The 25,040-nt window shown below is 39.7% G+C and overlaps 1 protein-coding gene across 7 annotated transcripts in view; it reads right to left on the reverse strand.

Moving 5' to 3' along the window:
* LOC117558813 (multiple PDZ domain protein) overlaps positions 1-19,639 on the reverse strand; it is a 48,186-nt gene extending 28,547 nt beyond the window's left edge. For 6 of the 7 annotated variants that reach the window (XM_034235727.1, XM_034235581.1, XM_034235511.1 and 3 more), the window contains exons 1-19: positions 19,507-19,639; positions 16,912-16,997; positions 15,809-15,975; positions 12,444-12,605; positions 12,012-12,151; positions 11,190-11,403; positions 10,811-10,933; positions 9,902-10,099; positions 9,261-9,399; positions 8,562-8,650; positions 7,207-7,441; positions 5,267-5,353; positions 4,946-5,025; positions 4,392-4,538; positions 4,007-4,177; positions 3,212-3,403; positions 1,393-1,602; positions 424-582; positions 57-194 (exon numbers count right to left, since the gene is read on the reverse strand). In XM_034235727.1, the coding sequence (XP_034091618.1) occupies positions 57-194; positions 424-582; positions 1,393-1,602; positions 3,212-3,403; positions 4,007-4,177; positions 4,392-4,538; positions 4,946-5,025; positions 5,267-5,353; positions 7,207-7,441; positions 8,562-8,650; positions 9,261-9,399; positions 9,902-10,099; positions 10,811-10,933; positions 11,190-11,403; positions 12,012-12,151; positions 12,444-12,605; positions 15,809-15,975; positions 16,912-16,927 (2,667 nt within the window). In that variant the 5' untranslated portion in view covers positions 16,928-16,997; positions 19,507-19,639. The remainder of the gene's footprint in view (positions 1-56; positions 195-423; positions 583-1,392; positions 1,603-3,211; positions 3,404-4,006; positions 4,178-4,391; positions 4,539-4,945; positions 5,026-5,266; positions 5,354-7,206; positions 7,442-8,561; positions 8,651-9,260; positions 9,400-9,901; positions 10,100-10,810; positions 10,934-11,189; positions 11,404-12,011; positions 12,152-12,443; positions 12,606-15,808; positions 15,976-16,911; positions 16,998-19,506) is intronic. The other variant, XM_034235647.1, reaches the window with a different exon arrangement.
* Positions 19,640-25,040: the final 5,401 nt, after the last annotated feature.

The raw sequence follows: 25,040 nt of genomic DNA on the forward strand, positions 1-25,040 counted from the left end.
ATGTGCCATATTATTTATGTGAGAATGACGTGGGGTATATTCCCTGTGCCTCTTACCTTGGGTGTAGATGCGTGCAGGTAGTCCAGGTCGGCGCTGCAGCTGCTGCCGTGCAGAGCCATCATGGACGCCTGGAAAGAGTCGTCGTCCATCGTGGAGTAAGAATGATCTAACTGTTCGGCCTCGCTGGTGTCGATCTGTGATCATCAATGGAAGAACAGTAACCAACTGGCACTGAAAACTTTATATTTGATCAATGAGGTGAACTATCTAATCACAGAAACTATTAAATCACATCATATATGGCATCTATGTGTCAGAGTAATGGTCAATATAAGCAGAAGCAAATATGTTGAGCAAAATCTGTTTTTCCATTTTCAGGATGTTCTGATTGATTTTTTTGTTTTTTCCCAGAAGCTAACTAACCAATGCCGGCTCTGCTCGGTAAACGTTGCCCTCAGCCGGTCCTTCTTCCTCTCCTTCTTCAACCAAAATATTGTTGAAGTCAAATGAATGGATGGTGGATGATGGAGTAATTTCCTGCTCACCATAGGGGTGTGGAGAGTGGGAATATCCACATATTCCCTAGGAAAGTGGAGAAATCATTTCAGAGTCTCCAGCTTCAAATAATCAGATTTTTTAAATTGTTTTAATGACCGAATCAGGTACAAATGAGTTAGTATGGAATGAGGAAAATATGTTAGTTAGAAGTTATTGAGCTGATTAAAGAGAAAGATAGGGGTGCAGGGAAGTTGCCCAAACGTCACAGACAAGCTCAAGAACATTTAATGTGTTAAGCTCTTGATATTGATTTTGTGTAGCATGCAGCCTAGACATGCTACACAAAATCCCCCTCAGAAGAAGATCCCCGTCCTGCAGGAGCGGTGTTTAACTCCAGTTTCCTGCAGCTCTGTAATCTAACCTCGGCAGCCCAGAGGTCTCACTGCGTAATCCAATGGGCAGATTCAATACGGGAGAAACCAAGCTGTAAAGCTGAAAGAATGCGAGCAATTTTGCAGAGAGCGACGTACAAAGAGAGCCTGCAGCGGTGAACATGCTGTTGGACAGGCCCAATATTCACACAGCTGTCCCGATGTGGTAAAACATACAACAGGGCCTGGAAAATCCAATAACATAGTATATGAAACAAGAGCGTTAAAGGCTGGATGCCTCCTCTGAATGAGCAGTGGGTGGAAAGCTAAGCCTCCTCTCTTTTTCCTGCATGAAATATTCAAGGCCTCGTAAGCTGAACCCTCACGACAAGCTGACTCACAGGGACACATTCATGACACAAAAGCATAACTAGTAAATATAAGCACACATTTGCCCTGTTATCGCCCACAACACAAGTGATATTTTCCTTCATAATAATTGAAATGCTAATTGTTTGCTTACAGGCAGCGGTTTGGACACTCCTATCTGCACCATGCCCAGCTGGGCCCCCTTCAGCGCCTGCACTGCGTCCTCCAGGCTGCCGTTCTCCAGCTCCGTGCTGTTCACGTACATGAGGCGGTCTCCTGGCAGCAGCCGGCTGTCATGCTCCGCCACGCCGCCGGGAACCAGAGAGCGGATCACGATCACCGTCTTGGCCGGGTCCAGCGGGTCCTGAGGCGGAGGAACAGGTAAACTTCACAGACTCAAATGTACATGGAAATCACAGGAAATGTTCTATTACGTGCTTTTTGTCTGAGGACACTAGACTCTCCAACTACAACAAACAAATGTATTTCATAGGGTTGACCTTAACGGAAATAATGGAAATAAATGTAATGCTAAATGATACCTACTGTTCCCAAAATGGATGACAGGCTCAGATATTTATATAATATTTGTACAGCTGCATCGGCGGCGCGTGAGTCTCAGGTTTGGGAAGGCTAAATAACTTTTTTTTTATCTGACGCTGCCCGCCTCCGGCGTCTATAGAAAAGAGATCAACTCAGTGAAAGCACCGCCTGCTGACCAATCAGAGCTCAGTGTGCGGAGTTTAAATCTATCAAGTCATATTACAGGATAAAGGAAATACAGTTTAAACTGCCGTATACGCAGAGAAGACGCCGACGTGTCGCACTTATCATTCATATCACACTGATATCACATCATCAATCGATCATATAATATCACAATATTTCCTTATCTGAGTCAGCTTCTCGAGCCGTATCTGGCCGTGCAACACTTAGTTACATTGTCACATATACATACATGTCTGTATGCAGACGTATTATTTTAAGCGACACATTAAGTTGACGAAACACTCAACTCAAATGTAATTAAAGTCAGATCCACTCGTGTCTTAGATGGGGCAGTATCATAAAACTGTTTTCAAACACTCTGTAATTTATTTTTTAACGAGTTGTTCTGTATTCTCCTTGCAGGTGCAACTCTGTGGCTCGTATCCTGGATTATATGTTTAAGTCATGGATGTTTAAAGTTAATATTTGTCTAATATTAGTTAACTTTTCATTAATGAAGTATGACGCTGCACTGTCAGTACACTTGTCCCTGTTTGTGATTGGTCAAATGTAGCTAACCCCGCCCCTTTCACGTGAACGCGTTCTCAGCTGGAGAGAGAAACCCTGGCTTGATTTACCGAGTTGATAACCAGCTTCATGGACCACTTAGCGAAATCTCGTTTGTAAGGGTTAGTTAAGATAACTCAAACATATCCAGGGTCTGTTGAACTGGCTTCGTACAGGGCACAGGTGGCTGCATAGCAGCGCTAATGTCAAAGACACACACATTATACATTATATTTTTATTTTACCAGGATGCAGTTAGCCTACACAAATATTTGGGAAGGCTTAGCCTTCCCTAGCCTACAGCACCCGCTGCCCCTGTACAGCTGTCAGAATTAGCATTAAATATGGGTGAAAAAAGGCAATACTCGATAAATATCGAACTTTCTGCTCCTTAGGTTTATGATAGAAACACAACATCATGTATACAAAGAACCGATCTGTGGGTTTAATATAATATCATTAAATAAGCCATTAGGATACCATTAGATATACTTTTATTGTATCGGAAATACTTTACAAGACTTTGCACAATAAAATAAAGATTAAACAGTATGTATTTGTATATATCAACTGTGAAAGATTTAGATAATCTCTATTGAATATACAATATTAATATACAGATTGAAGTCTGCATACTTTTTTGAAAGGCCTGCCTCCAACTAGCAAACTGTAAACAACGTATACTAAAGATTTCCCACCTGGTAGTCGAGGATGCTGAATCCCAATCCTCCTTCTCCTTTCTCCAGCTCGATGTTGTGGATCTCCAGCTCCCACATGGCCAGAGGAGAGGCTACGACCTCCTCCGTCACCTTTTCCTCTGTCACTGCTGCTGCTGCTGCCTTCACCTCTGAGTCTGCAGCCGCCCGCACAATACTCAGGTCTATTTGTTTCTGCAGAAGAAAAGCCCAAAATCCATCTGTAACAGCCTCACTTTCAGTCCCAACCCCTGGGCTGCTACCCTCCGGTGTGATTCTGGCAGGAGATAAAAGGGAAATATCTCCGGGGATGCTCGGGCCTTAGCACATTATCACTGTTAAAGCTGGATAGATGAAAGCCACCTTCCCCAAGAGACTAGATGTTTCTGATGTCTCATATCTCCTGCACATGTTTGGTGCAGACATATTACTAGAATTGGTCCTAATAAACTTTTCTCTGCTTTTTCACAAGACTTAATTCAAAGTCAATGGAGCGATTAACAGATCGTGCTAAGCTAATAACGAGCAATGGGTTTTAATAGCGGGAGAACTTTGCACTCCATATTCCCTTTCATATGCAGAAATGGGAAATCATTTTCATGATATATCAATGCATGCTAAGGTGTGTAGTTTCCAACTCGACTTGAATGCATCTTCTGCTACAATAGCCTTTAAAATGCGGTTTGTTTACTCCCAAATCATGCTTGACAAATGCTATCTAATGAACATTAAAATGTATATTAAAACAATAATACATTCAAGTAAATCTGCTATGTTTGAATATTGCATTTGCAGTACCTTTAATGCAGACACTGTAGACAGAATCTCTGGTTCTGGTTGGACATCGTGCATGTCAGTCTGCAGGTGGGGGGCGGGTCTGCAGCAGGTCATGTAGACGCAGAGAGGGAGCTCCTTCAGGATCCTCACCACTTCCTTGTGCGTTTCACCAATCAGAGACAAGCCGTTGACCTGAGAGAGGAGAGGCTAGCATTAGCTTCATTTAGGTGTAGTAGGTTAGTAGTAGTAGTAGTAGTAGTAGTAGTAGTAGTAGTAGTAGTAGTAGTAGTAGTAGTAGTCGTAGTCGTAGTAGTAGGTACATGTTGATAGTTCAGCCTTTGTAAGTATTAATGGCAAAAATGTAAAAGACAAAATGGAAACACTGTTGAAAGTGTGTTTTTTGCACCTCAAGCAGTTCATCTCCACTGAAGAGCTTCCCGCAGCGACCCACAGGTCCCTCAGGAAGGACGGAGCGGATGTAGTGATGTCCGCTGCTCGCCTCCAGGCTGATGCCCAGCCCGCTGCTCGCACTGAACTTCTCCACCTGAGCCACCTGTAGAATAACATCCCAGTTATATCTCAATCCCTTTTGTGTTGCCACTCAGGTCATCCCGCTTTTTTAAAGAGAGCAGTTTTATGTTAACAGCCAAGTCAAAATGCAAGTATCCATTATGTTGCTGATTATTTCCTAGAATGCTTCAGTCTATCCTAGGTTCTCACAGTCCAACGTGATGTCTTCAAATGTCTTGTTTTGTCAGTCCAAGATATATAAAGTGGAAAAAACAGAACGTCTCCATATTTGAGATTCAAGAAACACTACTGTGTGACACTTTTGCATGCTTAATGACTCAAAAGTTAGATTATCGCAACAATTAATAAACTCATCTTTTAGTAGACTAATGGGTTGAAATCTAATTTAATGCATGAGAGAAAACAATTAATATTGAAAACAAAACTTACTACAACTTCATTACTTGGACCCAGAATCTCGAGCCACTTCTTCATCAGTTCCTCTTCCTCAAAGGCTGTTAGCTTCATCCCTTGGAAAACACAACAGAAAAGCATTAATGCACAAAACGACAAAAAATGCTAAAACGTGATAAACTCAGCCTGCATAGTGACTTACATTTCTAACTATTTCTTCTGACCCACTTAAGAAAAACGTTATCTGAATGTTTTAAACACATGTCAGTGTTTCCTCTCCACCGTGTGTTTGCTCGTGTGTTCCTGACACAGTAACCCTTATCAGTCAGACATATCTTAAAGAAGAGTTCCTCCTACCATGTGTGTCGTCTGTCAGCTGATCCGAGGTCGAGCCGACATCAGATACTTCGCTCTTTGTCTGCGGTGGCTTTTCATCTGCGGCGACTGTGAACAGACAGCGCGGAGTGAGGAAGACGCACACACGTCAGGGAAAAGGTGCTCTACTCTGCACTTATAGGGGCTCAGTAAACTCAACACAATGATCAAGATTCACCTTACGCAAAAACACATATGATACAGAAAGCACATGCAAATAGTCAGGAGGAATTAAGTGTTGGTACACATTTTTCAAGATTAGCTCAAAATGTGTCGAAACAATATTTTCATTTTCGAAATTATAATAACAGAACTGTGTTTGTGTGTATGATTACTATGATTTATGAGAAATAGTGTTAGAAATAAAATGTAAACAAGAGTAGACATCTCCCTTTGGCACAGATCAATTTATTTGTTTGGACTTTAACGAGTCCCTATTCTGCTTTTCGAGCACTATGTAACACTTGCGCTTCTATTGGCTAGCGCTTCATCTAATTGTACGTTGTTTTGTTTGTCATTAATGCTCATGCTAGAGCTAATATTATTTGTTATTTGGTACTCTATTATTTAATTCTTCCAAATGACAGGAGTATGAGAATTTCCTATCTTTTTCATAATGACCCTCACTTTAGAAAAATATTCTCCCCCTATTATCTTAAAGGATTTACCTGTGTGTGCTGATGATACCCATTATGACAGACTTTAAACTTCAAATATCTGTTTAATGACCCTCGTGTGTTTTTTTACAGCTTCACACCGCTGTTTATGTCTCTGGAGTTCCACAGGGCACCGGAGTGGCCGCCCATGAAATTACTACGCTGTACATCAGCACCTTTTAAGTGCTCACATAAAACTAATACTAGCTCTTCTGCCGGTGTGTGAATGTGTGTGTGCTCCAACAACCTGAACACTGACTTGGCAACAATTTAAGTGAGTAGTTACATTTATTTTGTTAATCCCAAACATTAAATGACCCATTACAACTCCACATCAAACCTATGATCTCATGCACAGTAAGTTAGCTTAAATACATTCTAACTCAACAAACTAGTGCTTGAGGAACACACACTCTTATAATGTGTCATTTTTATTAGGGATGCAAAATGTATTATTTAGCCGACACCAATATAAACCTGCTTGTCATGGCTGCTAATTGCAAAAAGACACAATCATTTCACATTCAAAAAGTTTCTAAGCCTTGTGTTTAGCTGCAACTCAACGCCATGTTGTTGGATGCCTTGTAAATGTTGATGTTTTTAATTCTATAACTTGGTCTTTTTCAGGTTTTAAACAACACGATGGAAAACCTTGGCTCTTTTTCTAGAAATGTGTCAATCCTGTTTATTATTTTCCTCCATGCCGGAGGGAAAAGCTTTCAACAAATAAAACTTTCCATAGCAAAACAGCTGCTACTAGAGACGGGACAATATAGGATTTTATTGTTCGACATTTGGGATAATCATAAATATTCCCACATGAGTTACTTTAAAAAGCTGTCTAGCTCTCTATCATGGTAGAGACATTAAAAATAGAGCCTGCATTTGTTAAAAATACAGATATTAACACGTAAGAAAGAACCGACTCACACACTATTTTTTGGGAAAGGTTTTACACTTTAAAATTATGGTTTTGTAAAATAACTTGATGCCAAAAGAAAATGTATATCTCAACAAAAAGTAGGTTAAAGTGATTCCATTAGGTTATACTAACATTTTAAGAGTTTTGAGCATATTTCTAAATTGCAATATCTTTTTAATATGCTGCTGGTTTAAGTTGTGTAACTATTTTTTTTATAAAATAAATCTCTATTTGCTGTCAGTCTTTTCTGCATCATATCTCCTGTCTGAGCCACACATGTTCACACATCAAATGTCCCCTTTTCTCAGGTAGTGTGTTTTTGTCTCTTTTCATTAAATCCCTACCTTGTGCCGCAGCCTCCTCCTCTGCCTTCCTCCTCTCCAGCTCCTCCAGCACTATGGTGGTGGTGGGGATGGTGGTGTGGGGGGGCAGCACGCCGATGTTGGGGGCCACAGCGGGGGGGAGGTCTTCGGGCCTGAAGCCCCTCCGGATCAGCTTGAGGTGCACCGTGTGGCCTGTGTGGCGCAGCACCTCTACCGCCTGCTGGTTGGTGAAGCCCTGGATGTCCACGCTGTCCACCTGCAGGGGGCGAGACACCAGTGAGCTGGAATTATTTTTATTTTCTTAAAGTATAACATACAACAAGAGACGGTGAAAAGGAAGAAAAGTACTATGATTACACCTCTTGAATTATTCATATTGAAGTAAATTGTTCATTTGGTGTTCTTATGTGTTTTTATAGCTCTGAACATGTACAAAATAAAAAGTAAACTGAATTGCATAGAATACTTGTTTGTTTAAGGTCAAATTGAAACAACCATAGGCATTATTAACCAGTAGAGCTTCAAGAATGTCAAAATAATAATAATTTGATTCATTGTTTAAGTTATTTCTTCTTGCAAAAATGTCTTTAAATGCAGTTGTCAGCCTCTAAAATCTGTCTTTCAATCTTTTTTCAATCATATTTAAGTGCATTTCTTTAGATGTTTATATTAATCAGTTTGGACTTAGAAAATAATTACGAATTGCAAAAATGTCTTTTTAAATGTAGCCTATCAAATCTGGATTTACAGACATTTATAGTCATCTACTTGGACTTTGAGAAACTGACACTTCTCACTGTTTTCTGTCATTTAATTCACCAAACTATTAATTAATTCACCAAACTATTAAACTATTAATAATTCATTATCAAATAGTCGTCACATTCATTTATAATGAACATCATCATTACTCGCAGCCCTAAACAGCACCAGAGTATTCCCATCTATTCAAGCCATTAACTTTATTTATTTAGATCATTTAGGAGAGTTAAAAAACCCCAAGTTTAAATAATTCAGTCAATTAAATGCTTAAAGTTCTTAAATTGGATCCCAAAGCACAAGAATAAAACTCTTGCACACATAAACACAGTAACAAAACAGGAGGATGTGAGGACTTTAAAAACACAAAGGCAACATTAACTCATTTCAAAATGATGCAAGACATTACACAGTTTGACGTCCTGCAGAAATGAAGCTAATTCAAGACTCCTAGTCACAAGAAAAACACTTTAATAACTATCAGTTAGTTATTCATCATGCATTTCATAATCACCCTCCATTCCCTCACTGTAGTACATCTAATAAACCTTCACTGAATATTTTACCTCATGCCATTACAGGGAAGAAAGCACAAAGAGCATAATGGTTGCACTTACAGCTATTATCTGGTCTCCAACATGGACGCGGCCATCTTGATCTACAGCGCTGTCTTTTGTTATGCTCTTCACGAAAATGCCAGAGGGCTCTGAGGAACAAGGACACAAAATAAAAAGAAAGATGAAGAACAAAGCTGTAAATCTGGACATTAAGACCCGAGGAGGAAAGCTAACAGATGTTTCAATATTACATGAGTCATAAACAATAATGGGATGAACCCAGTGCACTAATGCCAACCTTGAAAAGTAAAGACTTTGCAGCCAAGGCCATTTCATATTCAATTTAATTAAATGAATGAAGAAGCTCATAATAAAAAGGCTTACTGTGTGCACTTATATTGAAGCGAATCATTTCCCAAACACCGACATTGACAACACCTTATAAAGTTATTAGGCTAACACGTTAGCATACATTCATTTAAAGTTTTCTGTCCAACTGAGGGATTTATGTCTAATATTTACCTAAAACGATAAGCTAAAAGTGGCTAAAGCACTCATAAAGGACATACATACTATGAATCCATTGCTACCAGTAACAGTTCATTGTAAAGTGTTTTATTAGGAGGGAAATTAGTGCCTTTGTTGGAAATTAATATATTGACACAACTTGTGTAATACTGAAGTTATAAATATTTTTATATATAATATTTTGAACATCATACTCTGATTTTAATGGTCATTCAGTCTGCTATTTCTCACCTGAGTTTTTATCTCCAACATAGCCGGCGATAGTGATGCCCAGACCCTGTGCGTTCTTCGTCAGGCTCACATCAAACGCTTCATCCTCCTCTTCCTCCTCCTCCTCTTCTTCCTCCTCCTCCTCCTCCTCCTCATAGCCCTGTGAACAGAGGAACAGAAAAGACAGGTATTTACCACTGATAACAAGATAAAAGGAAAACAAATCATCAACTGCACCACATGGGTACCAAATCAGGTTTTTTTCTTTGATAATAAACAATCTAACGCTGGTGACAATAATAGACCCCTAATGTGTGCAGGCAAAAAGGATGTTAATTATAAAGTGAGTCACAGAATTTCATTCGATGTCTGAATAGGGCTGAGCCTTGAAAATATCTGTGAAATCGATGTTTTAGAGCTGAATAAATAATAGTTAACATTTGCTCAAAATATGAGTCACAGGCAAATTAATCAGCAGTTTTCTTTCAATTCATTTCAGAACCACGAAGAGAAAGAGAATAAAGATGGAGGCAAAGGAGGTGGGCTTGTTTTTCTTTAAAATAATCAATCATCAGTGAATCACTGTAGTGATCCTCCAATACTTCTATTCTATACTTCTATAACATTTCTCTTTTCTTTTCAAAGTGCAGCAGTCCCCTCACCTGTTCGTTGACGGTGGGCAGCACCACAGGCATGACAGCAGCGACAGAGGGGCCCTCCTCCAGGGGCCCCCGGGTCACCACCAGCTTCACCCGGTTCCCACAAAGCCGGAGGACCTGGGCCACCTGCTCGCTGCCCATCCCCAGCAGGTCAGTGTCCCCGATCCGCAGGATGTGGTCCCCGCTGCGCAGCCGGCCATCCTAAACAAAACACATTTCAGACAATTGGCCCCAGGGCACAGACAGGCTGGAGAGATTTTAACATTTTGTGGTATTTTTTGATGTTTTTGTGGTAATTTTCTGTCTTTTTTTGTCTGATACGTGTTTATATCAGTACAATTTATGCAGGTGTAGGTAAACTACCCATGACACCTTGGGCCCTTGGCTATGGACATGCTAGAGATCCTCCATCTCTTCTACATAGAAGTAAGACACGCATTGTGTTTCTTTTTTATGTTTCATGTCCCTTTGTGGTAATCTTGAATCACTCTTAGTTTATTTGTGTCTATTCATAGTATTTAACAATTTTTTTGTAGTCATGTTGTGTCTTTTTACAGTCCTTTTCATGCCTCTTTGTGGTTTGAACGTGGCTATTTGAGTGACATTTTGTAGGTGAAGTCGAGTGTGCCTCTGACACTTGTGTGCAGTAATCCATTAATTAGTCTGTGTAGCTTCAGTATGAAATGAAACCCATAATAAAACGCTCAGTACCAAACAGAAGACAAGAGTGACAGTTAGCTTGCAATTCTCATTATTCCTAATTGACATGGGTTGTCTCTTTAGAAAATTAAAGTGACATCAAATACAAAGAAATGTTCCTTTTTTATTGTAAACACTTTACAGTATATACAAAGAATCTTCATGGAAAGAAACATTAGTCATTTAAAGCAAACTCTCAGAAAAAGCAGTCACCTGATCAGCGATGCCTCCAGGAAGGATGGTCTTCACAATAACTCCGGTGGTCTTTCCTCCCACGATACCGAAGCCGAGGCCAGTGCCATCGTTCACCAGCTCGATCGTTTCCACGAGCTGCCACTAGGCGCCGGGAAAGAGGAGGAAGAATAGAACAAATGAACATTCGTACAAATGTATCCAGCCATGAACTGTGTTGGATGAGTAAGAAAAGAGCATGTTTGCCGTTTGATAGCCACAGACACATTTGACTGCCATGTTGGATTGCAGGATCTGCTTCTAATGTGTCTTTGTGTATCGGCAAAGCGTCGTTTTGCAAAAATGAGGTTGTCTAAATGAGCAAGTTCAAATCATGGCTGAAATTAGAGTGTGTTTTTACCGCGCTGGAGTTGGCAGACAGGGTGCTGGCTGCAGAGGGTGTGCGTGACACTGCGGGGCTGGTGAGCTGGGGGATGGGTCCTCTGGCCACGGTGAGCTGGACCCTCTCTGAGGTGCTCTGCAGGAGGCCGATGGCCTGCTGGTGGCTCACTGTCTGGTCCAGGATCTTCCCGTTGATGGCTAAGATCTGATCCGCTTCCCTCAGCTTCCCATCGCTGTCCGGGAAGAGGGACATAGTGAGGGGGACAGGCGGTAAATGAAGTCAGAGCTTAACCAAAATCTGCCTCTGATCAAGTCTTTATCATAGAGTAGCGTAATAGTGGAGACTAACCATTAGTTGTGTAACCGTTTTGTTCTCTGTGTTGGCACATTTCTCTCTAAGGATACATTTGGTTGTGCTTCTATTTGACATTTCAATATTTAGAGTATTTTGTAAGCCATATGATGTTCTAAAGGCATGAAAATGTAGTTTTATATTGAAAAAAATACAACAATTAGAGTTGAAACGATTAATTTCTATGTATAATTTAATAGTTAAACATTCATTTCCATTACGTTTTGTATAGTGTAAATGGTTCATTATTTTAGTAAATTCCAGTTGTTGTTTAAGCTTTTATTTTGAAGGCAGCATCAGGAATTTTGGTGACAGTTGGGGTAATGTTTTTCAATAATTTGCACTGGACAATGCATTTAATAATTCTACCAGGTGCTTAAGTCCCGGTTTGATTCTGATTACATGTGTTGTTACATGTGCAATTAGAAACGAGATAATAATTTCCAGAAACATCTGAAAAAGTCCCAGGGCGTGTTCATTCTAACATACCAGTCGGCCACACTTCCTGCTTGAATTTCCTGGATGAAGATGCCAAGCTCTCCCCGATTCTCGCTCTTCAGTCCCACCACGCTGAAGCCCAGACCCCCTGACTCTGGCTTCTGCAGATCCACATGTGCCAGGTAGCGCCCCTGAATGATAAACACATATATATTTGCACATGTTATTTGGTGGTGTGCTGATTTGCATCAAAGCTGCAGCTGCCTTTAGAAGTGTGTTAGAAGTGCCTCGAGAGTAAACTTGCAGCCTGTAGTGCTAGATATCATTAAGGTTTTTCTACCTGCTGATTCTTGTGCATGTGGTAAAATTACCCAAACATAAAATGATTACAGTAATACATCAAATAAAACAGTAGCCTGGCAGCAGAGTGTCCTACACTGACAAACAGCACAGTGATTGCCTCGGCTTTACAGATGTGTTTACCTGCGCCATGGAGTGAACAAGATGTTCAAATTCCTCAGACGACGGCTTGCCGTTGATGAGAGTAGAATCTGAAATGTCTGAGTAGGAAACATGGCCGCCGTTGGGGTTGACTGCTGCGACATGATCGCAGAGGTCAGTCTCACGCGACCCTGGGAGACTCTCCTGAAAATATAGAAATAGATGTGTAGTGAGTTAAGTCGAAAACTGCAGATGTTGCAGTGACAGATTACAGATGACTGTTTTGCACGTTTTATCTAAAAATAAACGTGATGTTTATGGCTACATAACAGCTCTGGATTCTTGCAAAAACAATCCTGCAGAGAGCAACAATTACTGCCAATAATCCAATTGAAAACAATTAAAAGTTCAAACAAGAAGACATCAGGACTCGTTCCAACTGTGGACGTAAACATTTAGTTTAATTTTAGACACCAAAACCCTGAAGTGTGTGTGTGTGTGTGTGTGTGTGTGTGTGTGTGTGTGTGTGTGTGTGTGTGTGTGTGTGTGTGTGTGTTTGTGTGAGGCCACTGGGATGCCAGATAGTTAGTTATCCCGCCATGATTAGCTGGATCTCTGACAGCCTAATCCTTCAGGGTATAATGGCTCTTAGCTGATGTTCCAACAATGACAAGGCTCCAAACACAATATTTCCATGGCGGCAGGGGGAAGCATCACCGGCCATCTGGAAGCCTTAACATGTTTGGCTTTTAATTACTGCAATGACTTTACTTGTGTGACAGATGAATTACATGAATGAGACATCTACATATAACAGTGTTTTCCCAATTTCATTATCCAAAGGGAAAAATGTGTATGACCATCTCAATACACACACACACACACACACACACACACACACACACGCACACACACACACACACACACACACACACACACACACACACACACACACACACACACACACACACACACACACACACACACACACACACACACACAGAGAGTTTCATAAACACTAATTTGGCATATGGCACTGCCGAGCTAAAGCTGTCCTTGTGAACTTGTGCATTTGCATTCTGGGAAGTTGACTGCACAACTTTCAGCTCTGGGAACATGTAGTGTGAATTATAGCTGCCTTTAAAACAGGCCCAGATTAGTGCTGAGAAACAGGGCACATTAGCGCTGCACACAGCCCTATGGGCCACGCTAACGTAGCGTAGCATGCGGCTAAGTTGCATGAGCTTTGTTAGTTGGGGCCTGGCTAAGAGGATTAAAGTTCCAGTTTGGTTCTTGCACATTTAAGAAATTGTTTCTGCCCCACTTCACACGGTGGCCTCTTTCCTATTGGCGAGTCGGGCCTGGTCACCATAGCGACGTGGACTGTGCGCGGCCTAACTACCAGAGCCAGGAGAAGGACAGTGTGTGTGTGTTTATGTCTGGCTCTTGTCTGACAACAACACACAAAACAAATGCACCCTCGCTCCAAACTGGTTCTGCTGACGGGGAGCCAAACAAATGCAGTTTGCTTAAAAAACACAACAGTGATTATATTGAGACTTTTTACCCTTTTCACCAGATCTGAAGGGAAATTATGATAAATACCTGCTTGGTAAATGTTGCTTACTAAAGAAAGCATGCATCAGCACACACACAGGAGGAATGTAGGACTCCTTTGCAATGAGTAAAACCTCCAGCATAGAGAAATGCCGGCAGACTTTTATAATCTAAATTCCTCAGTGGGCTAAAGGCTGGAGCATCCCTGCCTCCCACTGCATAGCTCACATATTTCCGTCTCTATTTCTCAAACGCTCGCCCCGGCCCCACTCCACTGAGACTGGAGAGCTCTCTGCCTCTTCCTCTCAAACGTTTTAGTCTCAATGGAGAGAATCAGCCTGAAAGGTTAGACCTTCTATCTGTACCCTCACTACGGTCCGCTCAAGAACACTGACAGCAATTTGGCCAAAGCAGCAGCACTTTTGGGAGAGGGGATTTTAAAGGGTGGAGGAAAGATAAAAGCATTGTGGATAAATGAACCTTACTGTGATGCTGTAGTTTATTTTTGACCTTGTTGTTGAAGATGTTATGTTTGTCATGTAACCAAAACACTTCAAGTCAGTCTTCAAACTATTAATAAAACGCCCAAATATATATCCAAAGCATTGTAACTTGCTGTAATTGTTTGTCTTGTGCACAGCAGGGGTACATACAAGGGTTTATTCGGCTTATTGTAGGTTTAGAAAAAGTTTGTATAGAGAGAAAAAAAAAAAGTCGAAAGATCATAGTCATACATTTGTTTTAGAAGAATCTGACAAAGATACAAGAAAAAATAGTGTATCATCTGAGAGATAATATTTCTGTTTCTTGACCATCTATATCCACACATTTCTGAGATTTCTTCTTGTAAATGTGTGACTTTTGTCTTCTTGTAGAATCAGTCCTCACTCCCCAGGCTACTTAACTGTTTTTTTTTCTTCTTCAGATTGGCATTAATATGGCCTCATAGTTTCTGTACTTGCAAAAATACATCTTTGCATTTATTTTCTTTGTAGGGCTCCAACTATAATTCTAAACAGAGATCATCATCTAATCATTACATTATTACATTACATTACGTCACTTGTTAGACGCTTTTATCCAAAGCGACTTACATACTCAATACTGTGGACAATCCCCAAAGGAGCACTTTGGGGTGAAGTGTCTTGCCATCATATCATAGTCATAGTTTGAACTTAGTCAAAAGATGATGCATTGAAATGTCTTGTTTTGTCCAAAATATTCATAGAATTGTGTCAGGGTTGAGGACGCAAATGCAGGAAAAATAAAATAAAAAGGTATGGTAACAAAAAGCGAGCTTTATTAAAAAGCCGATGAGAAGAAACAACTAAATATTAACAAGACCGGGGAACAAGAGAGACATGAACAAACTTACAAGCATGGGCAGGTAACCAGGACAAAAGACGATAAGGTAACATGGACGAGAAAAACGGGCAGGTAACATGGACAAGAAGAGAGGACGATCGGACATGGAGCACAGGGGAAGACAAGACTAAATACACAGAAGGGTAACCACAGCACAAGACCCAGCTGGGCAGGGGAGGCAGAAACACAAGAGCAACAGACACAGGAGGGAAACTAAAGACAGGAAGGCAAACACAGGAAGTAGGACCAGACAAGACACAAGGAGGAAAACATTTCAAAATAAAAGGTGGAAAATGGCAACATCAATACAAAAAGATGACACATTTCCCGATTCCCTTTTAAGAGACTTAACCATTAATTGCAGCTGTAGCATCATGTTTACATAAAAAAAAAAAAAGTGTATTCATTAGATATATATATATATATATATATAGTCCTATAGTTGTGTTTTTCACATTATGTGGATGCAATATTTGTGGGGGTACCTGGTCTCTGAGGTGCTGCACGGACTTCTGCAGGGCGAGGATCTGGTGGAAGAGGGGGCTCTGGAGCACAGACTTGAGCAGGCTAAGCTTCTCCTCGGTGGGCACCTCCCCCCGCTCCTTCAGCCGGGCCTGGAGACGCTCCACCGCCTGCAAGGCACGCTGAGTGTCTGCAGGCCGTCACATATTTCAGTGACAGTGGAGGAGAGGACGGTGGAGAAGAGAGGCTTAATCAGTGCATGGGCAGAGAGTGAGATAGAAAGGTTGTTTGGACCTTAAAATACACTTGTATTTGTAATTTTAGCATTTGTGTTTAAAAATATACCCCATATTGTCTTTTAACGTGTATCTTTAACTATCTGTAAATAGCAGTGGTGGAAGAAGTACTCAGATTAAGTAAAAGTAACAATACGAAAATGTACTTTTTTAGTAAGTATACTTCATTACACTCCACCAGTAAATCGGCACAGAGGAAGCTCGGCTGCTCTAAAGATCACGTAGCATCAGGTTTTGCACCAGAAGGAATACAACAGTTTCTCTCAATGTGTCCTCTTGTTTCCATTAGTGTCAGTGGTGTGTTGCACAGGAACAGAGAGTGTGTATCAGCAGATAAGAGCAGCAGCCCCTCTGCAGTCTGCCTGCTGGACCCTGCATAAGCTGTAAACTCCAGAGAGGCTTGTTAGTGAGGATGGGTCAGCCCGGCCTACGCTGGACAAAAATGAAGCAATTTCCAAAGCTCACGGAGCGTGACTAACACCTCATCGAGCTTTTTATAATGTCCAGGAGCCCTTTCTGCACTTAAGACGCTTTATAGTTTGAACAACGGTTGTAAACAAGACGATAACATTAGAGTATCAGCTGGGTTTTTTCTGTTGCCACAGATATGCAGGTACCTGTTTCAGCTGCATAAGGATGTTAAAGAGGCCCTTTTATGCCATTTGTGTTTTTTCCCTTTCCTGTAGTGTGTGTAATATTTTGTATAAGAGACAGTAAAGTTGGTCCATGGCAAGACTATAGGCAAAACACTTTTTGGGAGGATTCACGGCTATTTATCATGATTTTTTAAAGACTAGCAGGGAGAGAAAATCACCAAAGTGATTACTTACCCATTGTTTCGATCATTTTTACAATTCCAGATGGGTGTGATTTATTTCCATTAACAGCAACGTCACTCGTTTCCCTTCCTCAAGGCCTGTAACAAAAAAAAACACAACGTCTTTTTCTTAACAGTCAGAGAAATACATTCCTGGAAACACAGTCTTTCCACAACACACTCGATAGCAACAGAAAGTAAGAGCTGTAGACACTAATTCTCGTCTGAACCACACTTCTTAAAAACCTCTCTATTGGAAAGGTCAACATGAAGACCAAACTGATTTATTTCTGCTCTTTCAGGGACATATTGTTATCTTAAAATGCTTCACCATAACAGCAACAAAGGAACATGGTGCTGCAGAACTGAAGTCACATCTACTGTGTGTTAGAGATGTCATTCACTGCACTGTTGCAGCAGTTTTGGAATATGCATGACATGTTCGCAGCCAGCGAAAACACGGTGGTACAATTTACTCCTATCAGATAAACATAGCACGTTAAAGAGCATTCTACTGATTACAAATAATTATAGTCAGTCTTATTAGTTATTTTAAAACCAGTGTAATACTCTGCGTGGATCATAATAGCACTGCAACAATTATCTTTATCGTGTATTAATCTGTGGTTTATTTTCTAGACTAATTGTTTTTTCTTTAAATGTCAGAATATGAAATGCATTAGAATTGACCACAGCCTAACGTGATCTATTGTATAATACATAATAAAAGCAACAATAAAAACAAATTAAACTACAATGTTCATCATTAATTATCAAAAAAGTTGCAGATGACATTTTGTCATTTAACTTATCAACTGATTAATGCAACTCTATGTAGGCATGTCACAAAATTACCGGCAACAACTTATGGCATGTCGTATGGTATGGCGAGGACCTCCAACATTTGTGCGTGTTTATTATTATAAGAATGTTAAGCCAACAGGAGAGAGAATAAACTGTAACCTTATTATATTTATTACTTTAGTTGTGTGGTTTTATTTTTATTTTATTTATTTATATATTTAATATTTGGGGAAATAAATGAATCCAATGTCTGAATTATCTTAATAATATTATAACTCCAAATGCATCTGATTTATAATGTTTTTTGACAGTTAGTAGACCATATTTTTCATTTTATTTGATATTTTTCAGGTATTTTTTACATGCATGAATGAAGCTGTGAAACCTTGACTCATCACATCTTTAAACTAAAGCCTGATAATAACACAGTATGAAGGTATTTTAACACATAATATGGAGGTAGCTGTGGGTTTTTATGTTTTGCTAACACTGTCATCAGTGTCATGGCTGTCACACTTGAGTCCAGCAGAGGCTTTGTTACTGCACGACATGACTCAGGGGGACATTACACGATTAAAGGAGATTGCTGAGGTAATTAAAAGCCGACTCTTAGAATAGCTCCTGCATGAGTCAGCAGTATCAGCCCAGTTTATTTGTTTTTATTTATTTAGCTTCATTATACCTTTCTAAATGACTAATGGACTTTCAAATACAGGATGTGGTCGCTGTGTGTTAATGGGTTTATTTGGTGTAAAATGTCATTTTGAATCTCCTGCACTATACAAATGTTTAATAAATAGCTGCAGGGAAATATATTAGTGCTGCATAAATCCGATGATTTTTACTGCTTTCTTACTGGTACTAAAACATTTGTAATATGTATGAGCACCCACATAATGATTAATATAACAACTGGCATCCAGTTCCAGAGAAATATACTTTTTAAATGTAATCAATTAATTAATATAATATGCTTTTAGATTTAGCAGTTTATTTCTCGAGGCTGCCCAGTTTGTTTTTAATATGCTATTGCATTAATATGCAAAAATAGCAGGTTCATATGTGTGGCACATAATAACATAGGCCTACACATGGGTAATTCAGTGTGCTTTAGATAAAAAAGAAAGAAGCATAAATGTGACTCAAATGACTCAGAAACCCATTAGCTAATGTCACAAAGTGGACTTTACCCCAAACACAGAGCTTTAAGGATGCATTTACCTCCGAAAAAATAATCACGTGTCAGCTTTGCTGTGACTATATGCTAATAATACCTGACTGTCACCGAGGACTTATTCTGCAAAATAAAACCCAAAGTAGCTCGACTATGTCCCCGGCCGCGTTACACTTACTTATCATATTAAAGCGTTTGCTACAATATAAGTATGCGTAGTTCTAGTAAATCCACTGAGGCTAGCTAGTGTTTTGATAAAGTGACCAGGGGCCAGGGCTCTCGGAACAATCCGCTTTCCTCAGCTCCTCCTCCTCCTCCATCTCATCCATGGAGGAGCAACAGGCTTCCCACGGTAAAGAAGTTAAAGTATCGCTGCTGTGGGTCAAACTGAGGCTACTTGCAGTGAACTGAACACACTTTATACTTAGAAAGAGACACTAAAAGCTATTTAAATCCCCCTATGTTCTGCTTCTCGGTGACCACGGGATAGGCGTCTCGGGATATCTTCCTCTCATTAGCGACAGTGTAGCTAACAAAGGCGCCTATTGCACACATATTCAGTTGTTTCAATAATCCTAAATGTTCATTAAGATTTCCCGTAGCGACTTTAGAGAATAATGTATCACTTACATGAGTGTGGAGCCTTTACTTCCCGGATCTCAGTACCCTCTACTCTGCTGTTGTCCTGCGGCTAACGGCGCTCTGTGTGCGGCTTAAAGACGGGGCGGTGTGTAACCCGATCCTCCGCTCACCCCGACCCGGCCACAGGGACTGAAGCGCCGCTTGGTGGTCACCCTGATCCTCGGCCTCCAGCTGCAGGGTCAGGGTCAAATTATTAAATACTCAAATAAGAAGTTATTTCACTCCCAAGAGCCATATGCATTCGTGAGGTAAATAAATATCTAAAATAAACAGTTTTTTAAAACAGTTGTAGCCTACAATAAATAATACTGTGATAATATTATTATAAAACAATACATATTTGAGGAATACATGAACATGTATTTGACCTATAAAAGTAGCGGTTATGCAGAATGGTCCATTTCATATAGTTATAGTAACTATAATAATTCATATTGAGTACTTTTTGTAAGTTGTTATTAAAATGTTTACTAAATGAATCATATATCATCCTTTACGCTACATGAGATGGGAAGGTACAGAGCCTTTCTATTTAATGTAACTTATACAGGATATCTTAATGTGTACAAACCAGGTTAAGCACATGCAGTAGATTGCAAAAAAAGGTTACAATAAAGTAGCACCAGGGAAGTCAATGTACTAAATAAAGACATATCCAGAGATTGAAAACATATTCAGATACTTATACCTAAGTAAAGTACAGTGTTGTACGTCATAACAAGTAAGTGCCCTTCTTGGAAAACCCTACTTTAGTTGAAGTACACCAATTCAATATAATGTAAATCTAAATGTAATAGCTGCAACATGTATTTCACGAGCAGATTAGTGAGACCCTAGTGTCTAATGTTGCTGTTTTCTCTTGCAGCTGAATTAAGTCCTTGAGATGATAATGTCACCTGAGTGACCCTACAATGCGTCACAGACACAGCAGTGCACTGTTTTTCGCCCTTGAGCAAAATGCTGAGCCCCGTATCTAACATAAAAGCAAAAATAATACTGTTGTCATTCTTATTAGACATATTGGAGTCATTGTAGGGCAAATCAGTATGAAAGCAGACCTGAATTATAATGTGATGTATTACAAACATGCTGCAGGGGAGCCGTTCTTGGCCTGATTTACACAAACTGAAACTGGTATTTATGATTCATCAGAGTCTGATTATGACATTGGTCAGAGGTTTATTCTGCTAATAAAACATGAGTGAGTCAAACACAGACATGTTGTAATTCTGCACCCACACTATAACATATACAATCTAGATGTCTTTATAAGAATTCAAGTGTAACAAGCAATCAGTGGAAGGTAAAGTATTTTTAGGAAGCACCTTGGAAAAAGGACACGGCATGAATTCTCCATCTGTGTCCTGTTTACAGGATTATGCACTCTCTCCCTTTCAGGCGGCAATGTGCCATGCTTATCAAATTCGATATGAGCTGTTTTTCGAGTGAAATGTATGAAATGCCCACTGGGAGAGAAGCTATTGCATGACTCAGTTGTGACAGCACCAAAATAGCAATGCTCTGATTTTAATTGCATTGTTTTTCCTTTCATTGTAGGGGACAGAGAAGCACACTGTAGATCTGCACTCTGACCCCGACTGCAGGACTTTTCATGGATCGTGGCCCAGAAGAGAGCGGAAAGCGAGATGTCAGTAAGTAAGATTTCATTTCAACAGGAGTGAAAGGGATACAAGCTGCTTAATCCCCATATATCACCGTATATATCTTCACTTCTACCTCCCTCTTATCCACCCTGTAACTTCCCTCTCACTTTGACAATAAGCCACTTTTACGTGGGAGGTCTGATTCTGCCAAATGCTGAAAAAGACAAGAGATTGAAAGAATAAGAAAATATCTCATTGCAAGGCAGCTTCAGCATTTTGTATATTATTCCTGCCTGTCACGACTGCAGCAATACCCATTATTTGAGACTGCTTCGTGACAACAACTGAATTTAAATGTTTAGGATACTTACAGGAGTTTAAGCTACTATTTATGGCTCCAGCTTAAAGCCGTTTGTTCATCTCGTTAACCTTTTAAGATTGACCGATTCAGCGTATTTATAGCTGAAACTGAATAGGTTAATTGGTGTTTTTTGTGGTAAATAAAACCTGTTAGGTGAGGGGGACATGTTTACAGGTGTAACTGATAACATTAACAAAGGCACATCACCATTTAGAAAAGCATAGCACATCTTAATGTAATGCTGTCCTGATTAATGATAGAAACAGCGGTGCTGATGGATAGCTGATGTACTCTTTGACAAGGTCACAATGAGTTAGCAATAAAATGACTACCATCTATGCTATGAAAATGACATCACTGTCTGAAAACCACACATTTTATTTTAAGGAGCTCCCTGTTCTGATGCCATACTTTTATTGGACAGCAGCTAGGTATATGCAGTGATATGGTTCAATAAAGAAATTCCCTGAAGAAATCACAAATTCAACGATTGAAAGAAAGGGGAAGCTGGCATTGTCTGCCTGCTGATTTATTGCCAATAAATCCATCCACATATAAATAGACTTTGCAACTATAACATTCCAAAAGATGTGAAAGGATTCACAGAAAGAGTCAGACTTCATGATAAATAATTTTCATACAATAGACCGGAATAATGAAACAACGTTAAGGGTACTGTGAGCATGCAGACCTACGCCAAGGCCAGATGCCTTTCTCTCAAGCAAAAACAAGCCGTGTTGTTGTTGGATCCGCTCCAAAATACAGTATAATATATATACAGAAGCTAAATCAAAACCTCTGGATGTAACAATACATTAAGTAGCTTGAAAACCAGAATCATGAAGATGCACTAAAAATAATCCTAGCTTTGTGACGGCTTTTTTCAGGGTCAAATGATTGAACATATAATATTTGGCATGATAATGTTGTAGAGCAAAGGTCACATAGTCAATAGTTCCTGTTGGGAATGTGAATGGGCAGATGATGAAATGTAATGCCAATCTAGCGTCTTCCCTCAATGATTTTTGAGACTGCGAGGGTCGGTGTTGGCTGTGAGTGTTGCGTCTAAAGAGACGTCACAGGGTCACCAAAATCAATCATCTTCTGCCTCTTGGGAGCTAAATGTGAACACCAAATGTCATGCCGATCCAAACATGAAAATCAAATCAATCGTACTCATTCTGTGATATCCACTCAACCGTAACCTTACGTTTTTTCTGGTATCTATCTTTGATGCAGGGCTTAAACAAGTCAAACATTTGTCCAAAGTCATGTATAGCAAAGGTAAAATGAATATTTGACTATGTTCCTTATTCTTATGGAAGATGCATTTTCTTCCCAAGACCAAGACAGCTTCCCTCAATAATTAACATGATAACAATTTAAAATGTGGTCATCATTTTAATGCATTTCAGACTTTGACTGTGCAATAAATAGATACCATGTAGGTAGTGTTGTAGGGGTTCATCTGTGTCAATGTATGATAATTGGCAGCTGTGATATAGTTTGCTAAAGGTTGTTAAATATGTAACCTGCAATGGTAGCTTATTACGCACAAATGTACATCTTCACCGCACATTTCCATAACATACATTACATATGTAACCCTTGTGTTGTGTTCGGGTCTCCCGTGACCCGTTTCAAGTTCAAATTATATAATAACTATGCTCTAGTTCTTTTTATCGGAACAAGGCTTCATGATATCCTCCACAACAGCTATATAAACACTACAAAACTGATTTTGACAATTTTAGCCAAGTCTGAAGGTCTCTAAAAAAAAAGTGTATCATTTGGGGTTCGGGTCTGGAAAGACCCAGCAGAATTGTTGTAGGTGACTCGGGGTCAAATTTGGCCCAATCAAGATTCATCTTTGACTTTAGACACCCCACCCCCTTCATCCACTGTAACAATAATATTTCGTAACATGCACTTGGTCTCTCATCCCTCTGACCCCTTCCCCCATGAGAACTCGACCTTTCTCAAAGAATATGTACACTAACACTTGAACCTGAACACACACATATACGTGTGCAATATGTGGTGTAATGTGTTTTGGGGCCATAAAATAAAATAACAACAGGATTGTATGGTTATGAATGCATAATAAGTTAGTTATGATGTAGTTAAAACAATATTGGATGATAGTCATTTATTTTGTGTGTTTTGGACTGAAATACATCATGGGTCAACATTTACCCGCGAACCCCAATGAACGGTAACAGCTTTCGAAAACAACACAAGGGTTAAAAGATGCAGGTTGCATTAATTGAAAGAGCTTAGGGACTGACTGCTGAATCTAGAGCTTTATAATGCATCCTGAGTCACAACAGGTGAGCTGTGCAACAGGGACGATAGTACCTGGAAAAAACAAACATCTGAAGAATGAAATGCATACTCATTCTTCAAATTGGTCACCGCAGAGGAAGAATAAGTCACTTTTGGTAAATTTCCATAACACAGTTTCTCCTCTATTCATTGTCTGATCATGTGAGACTGCACTGACGATAACATTCGAGTCACACAGCTAATGCATCTGTTTTTGTCAAAGATAAATTGCACGCCAGACTTTGAAAACCACCGCAGGTCATTTAACTAAACTTAATGTTTTTTTCAAGACACAGCCTGAAAGACTTTTCTCTCAATCTGCACATGAACGTCAGTGAGCTGGGAAATAAACAGAAAATATGAGTAACCTGTTTCCTAAATTGCTTTCTCTCAGACAAACACAGATGGCAGCTGGCGGTGGCATAAGCCCCTTGCTCATGATCTTTTATTTGTATTGATCTGTACTAATCTTATTTTAAATCCTTATATCTTCATATAATGAGAAAATAAACACTCCATAATTCTTCTTACAAAACAAGAAGGGTGATCACTTCCTGCTGCCATCCGTCTTTAGTTTTAAGAACCAAAATCACATTTTTGCAGGTTTCATATGCTTGGTTTAGTTTGTTAGCATGTTTACTAACTAGCAACAAAGCTAAAGGGAATGTTGGGGGTTTGGAGAGTATTCAAATGTTGACCTAAAGATGGCTTTAGGAGATTAATTATTGCAATTCACCCAGAGGGTTACATGAATGTCTGTGCACAATTTCGTGTCAATCTGTCCAATATTTGTGCAAACACCTGCAGCCATTTTATGCTAAGTTTTCATGTTTTAAATTGCTACTTGTTAGTTTTAGCAAGCATAATTTGCAGAAACATATTCCTCTTAAGGGCAGCTGATAAATGGCACCTCAGCTAATGATGCTGTTGTGTTATCTTGATAATAATAAGGTTAGCCCTTAAAAGGAATCCAGCTATAATTATGCATTTTCAGGATGTCTTTTTGCATTAAAGTTGTAGAAATAAGTGTCAAGTGTTTTACTTTAATTATATGTTTCTGTATCTAGATGACAACACTGCTCTGGTAATTATTAGGAATAAGTTGGGGCTGCCTGCTAGAGTTACAGTAAAGGGACTTTTGCACGGTCTGCATCTGTTTGATTCAAACTTGAAATTTAAAGAGTACCTGTCACCGTGATAAATAATGTTGTGTTTGTGAAATGCTTTTAATT

This window comes from Gymnodraco acuticeps, unplaced genomic scaffold (genome assembly GCF_902827175.1).
Source record: "Gymnodraco acuticeps unplaced genomic scaffold, fGymAcu1.1, whole genome shotgun sequence".
NCBI lineage: Eukaryota > Metazoa > Chordata > Actinopteri > Perciformes > Bathydraconidae > Gymnodraco > Gymnodraco acuticeps.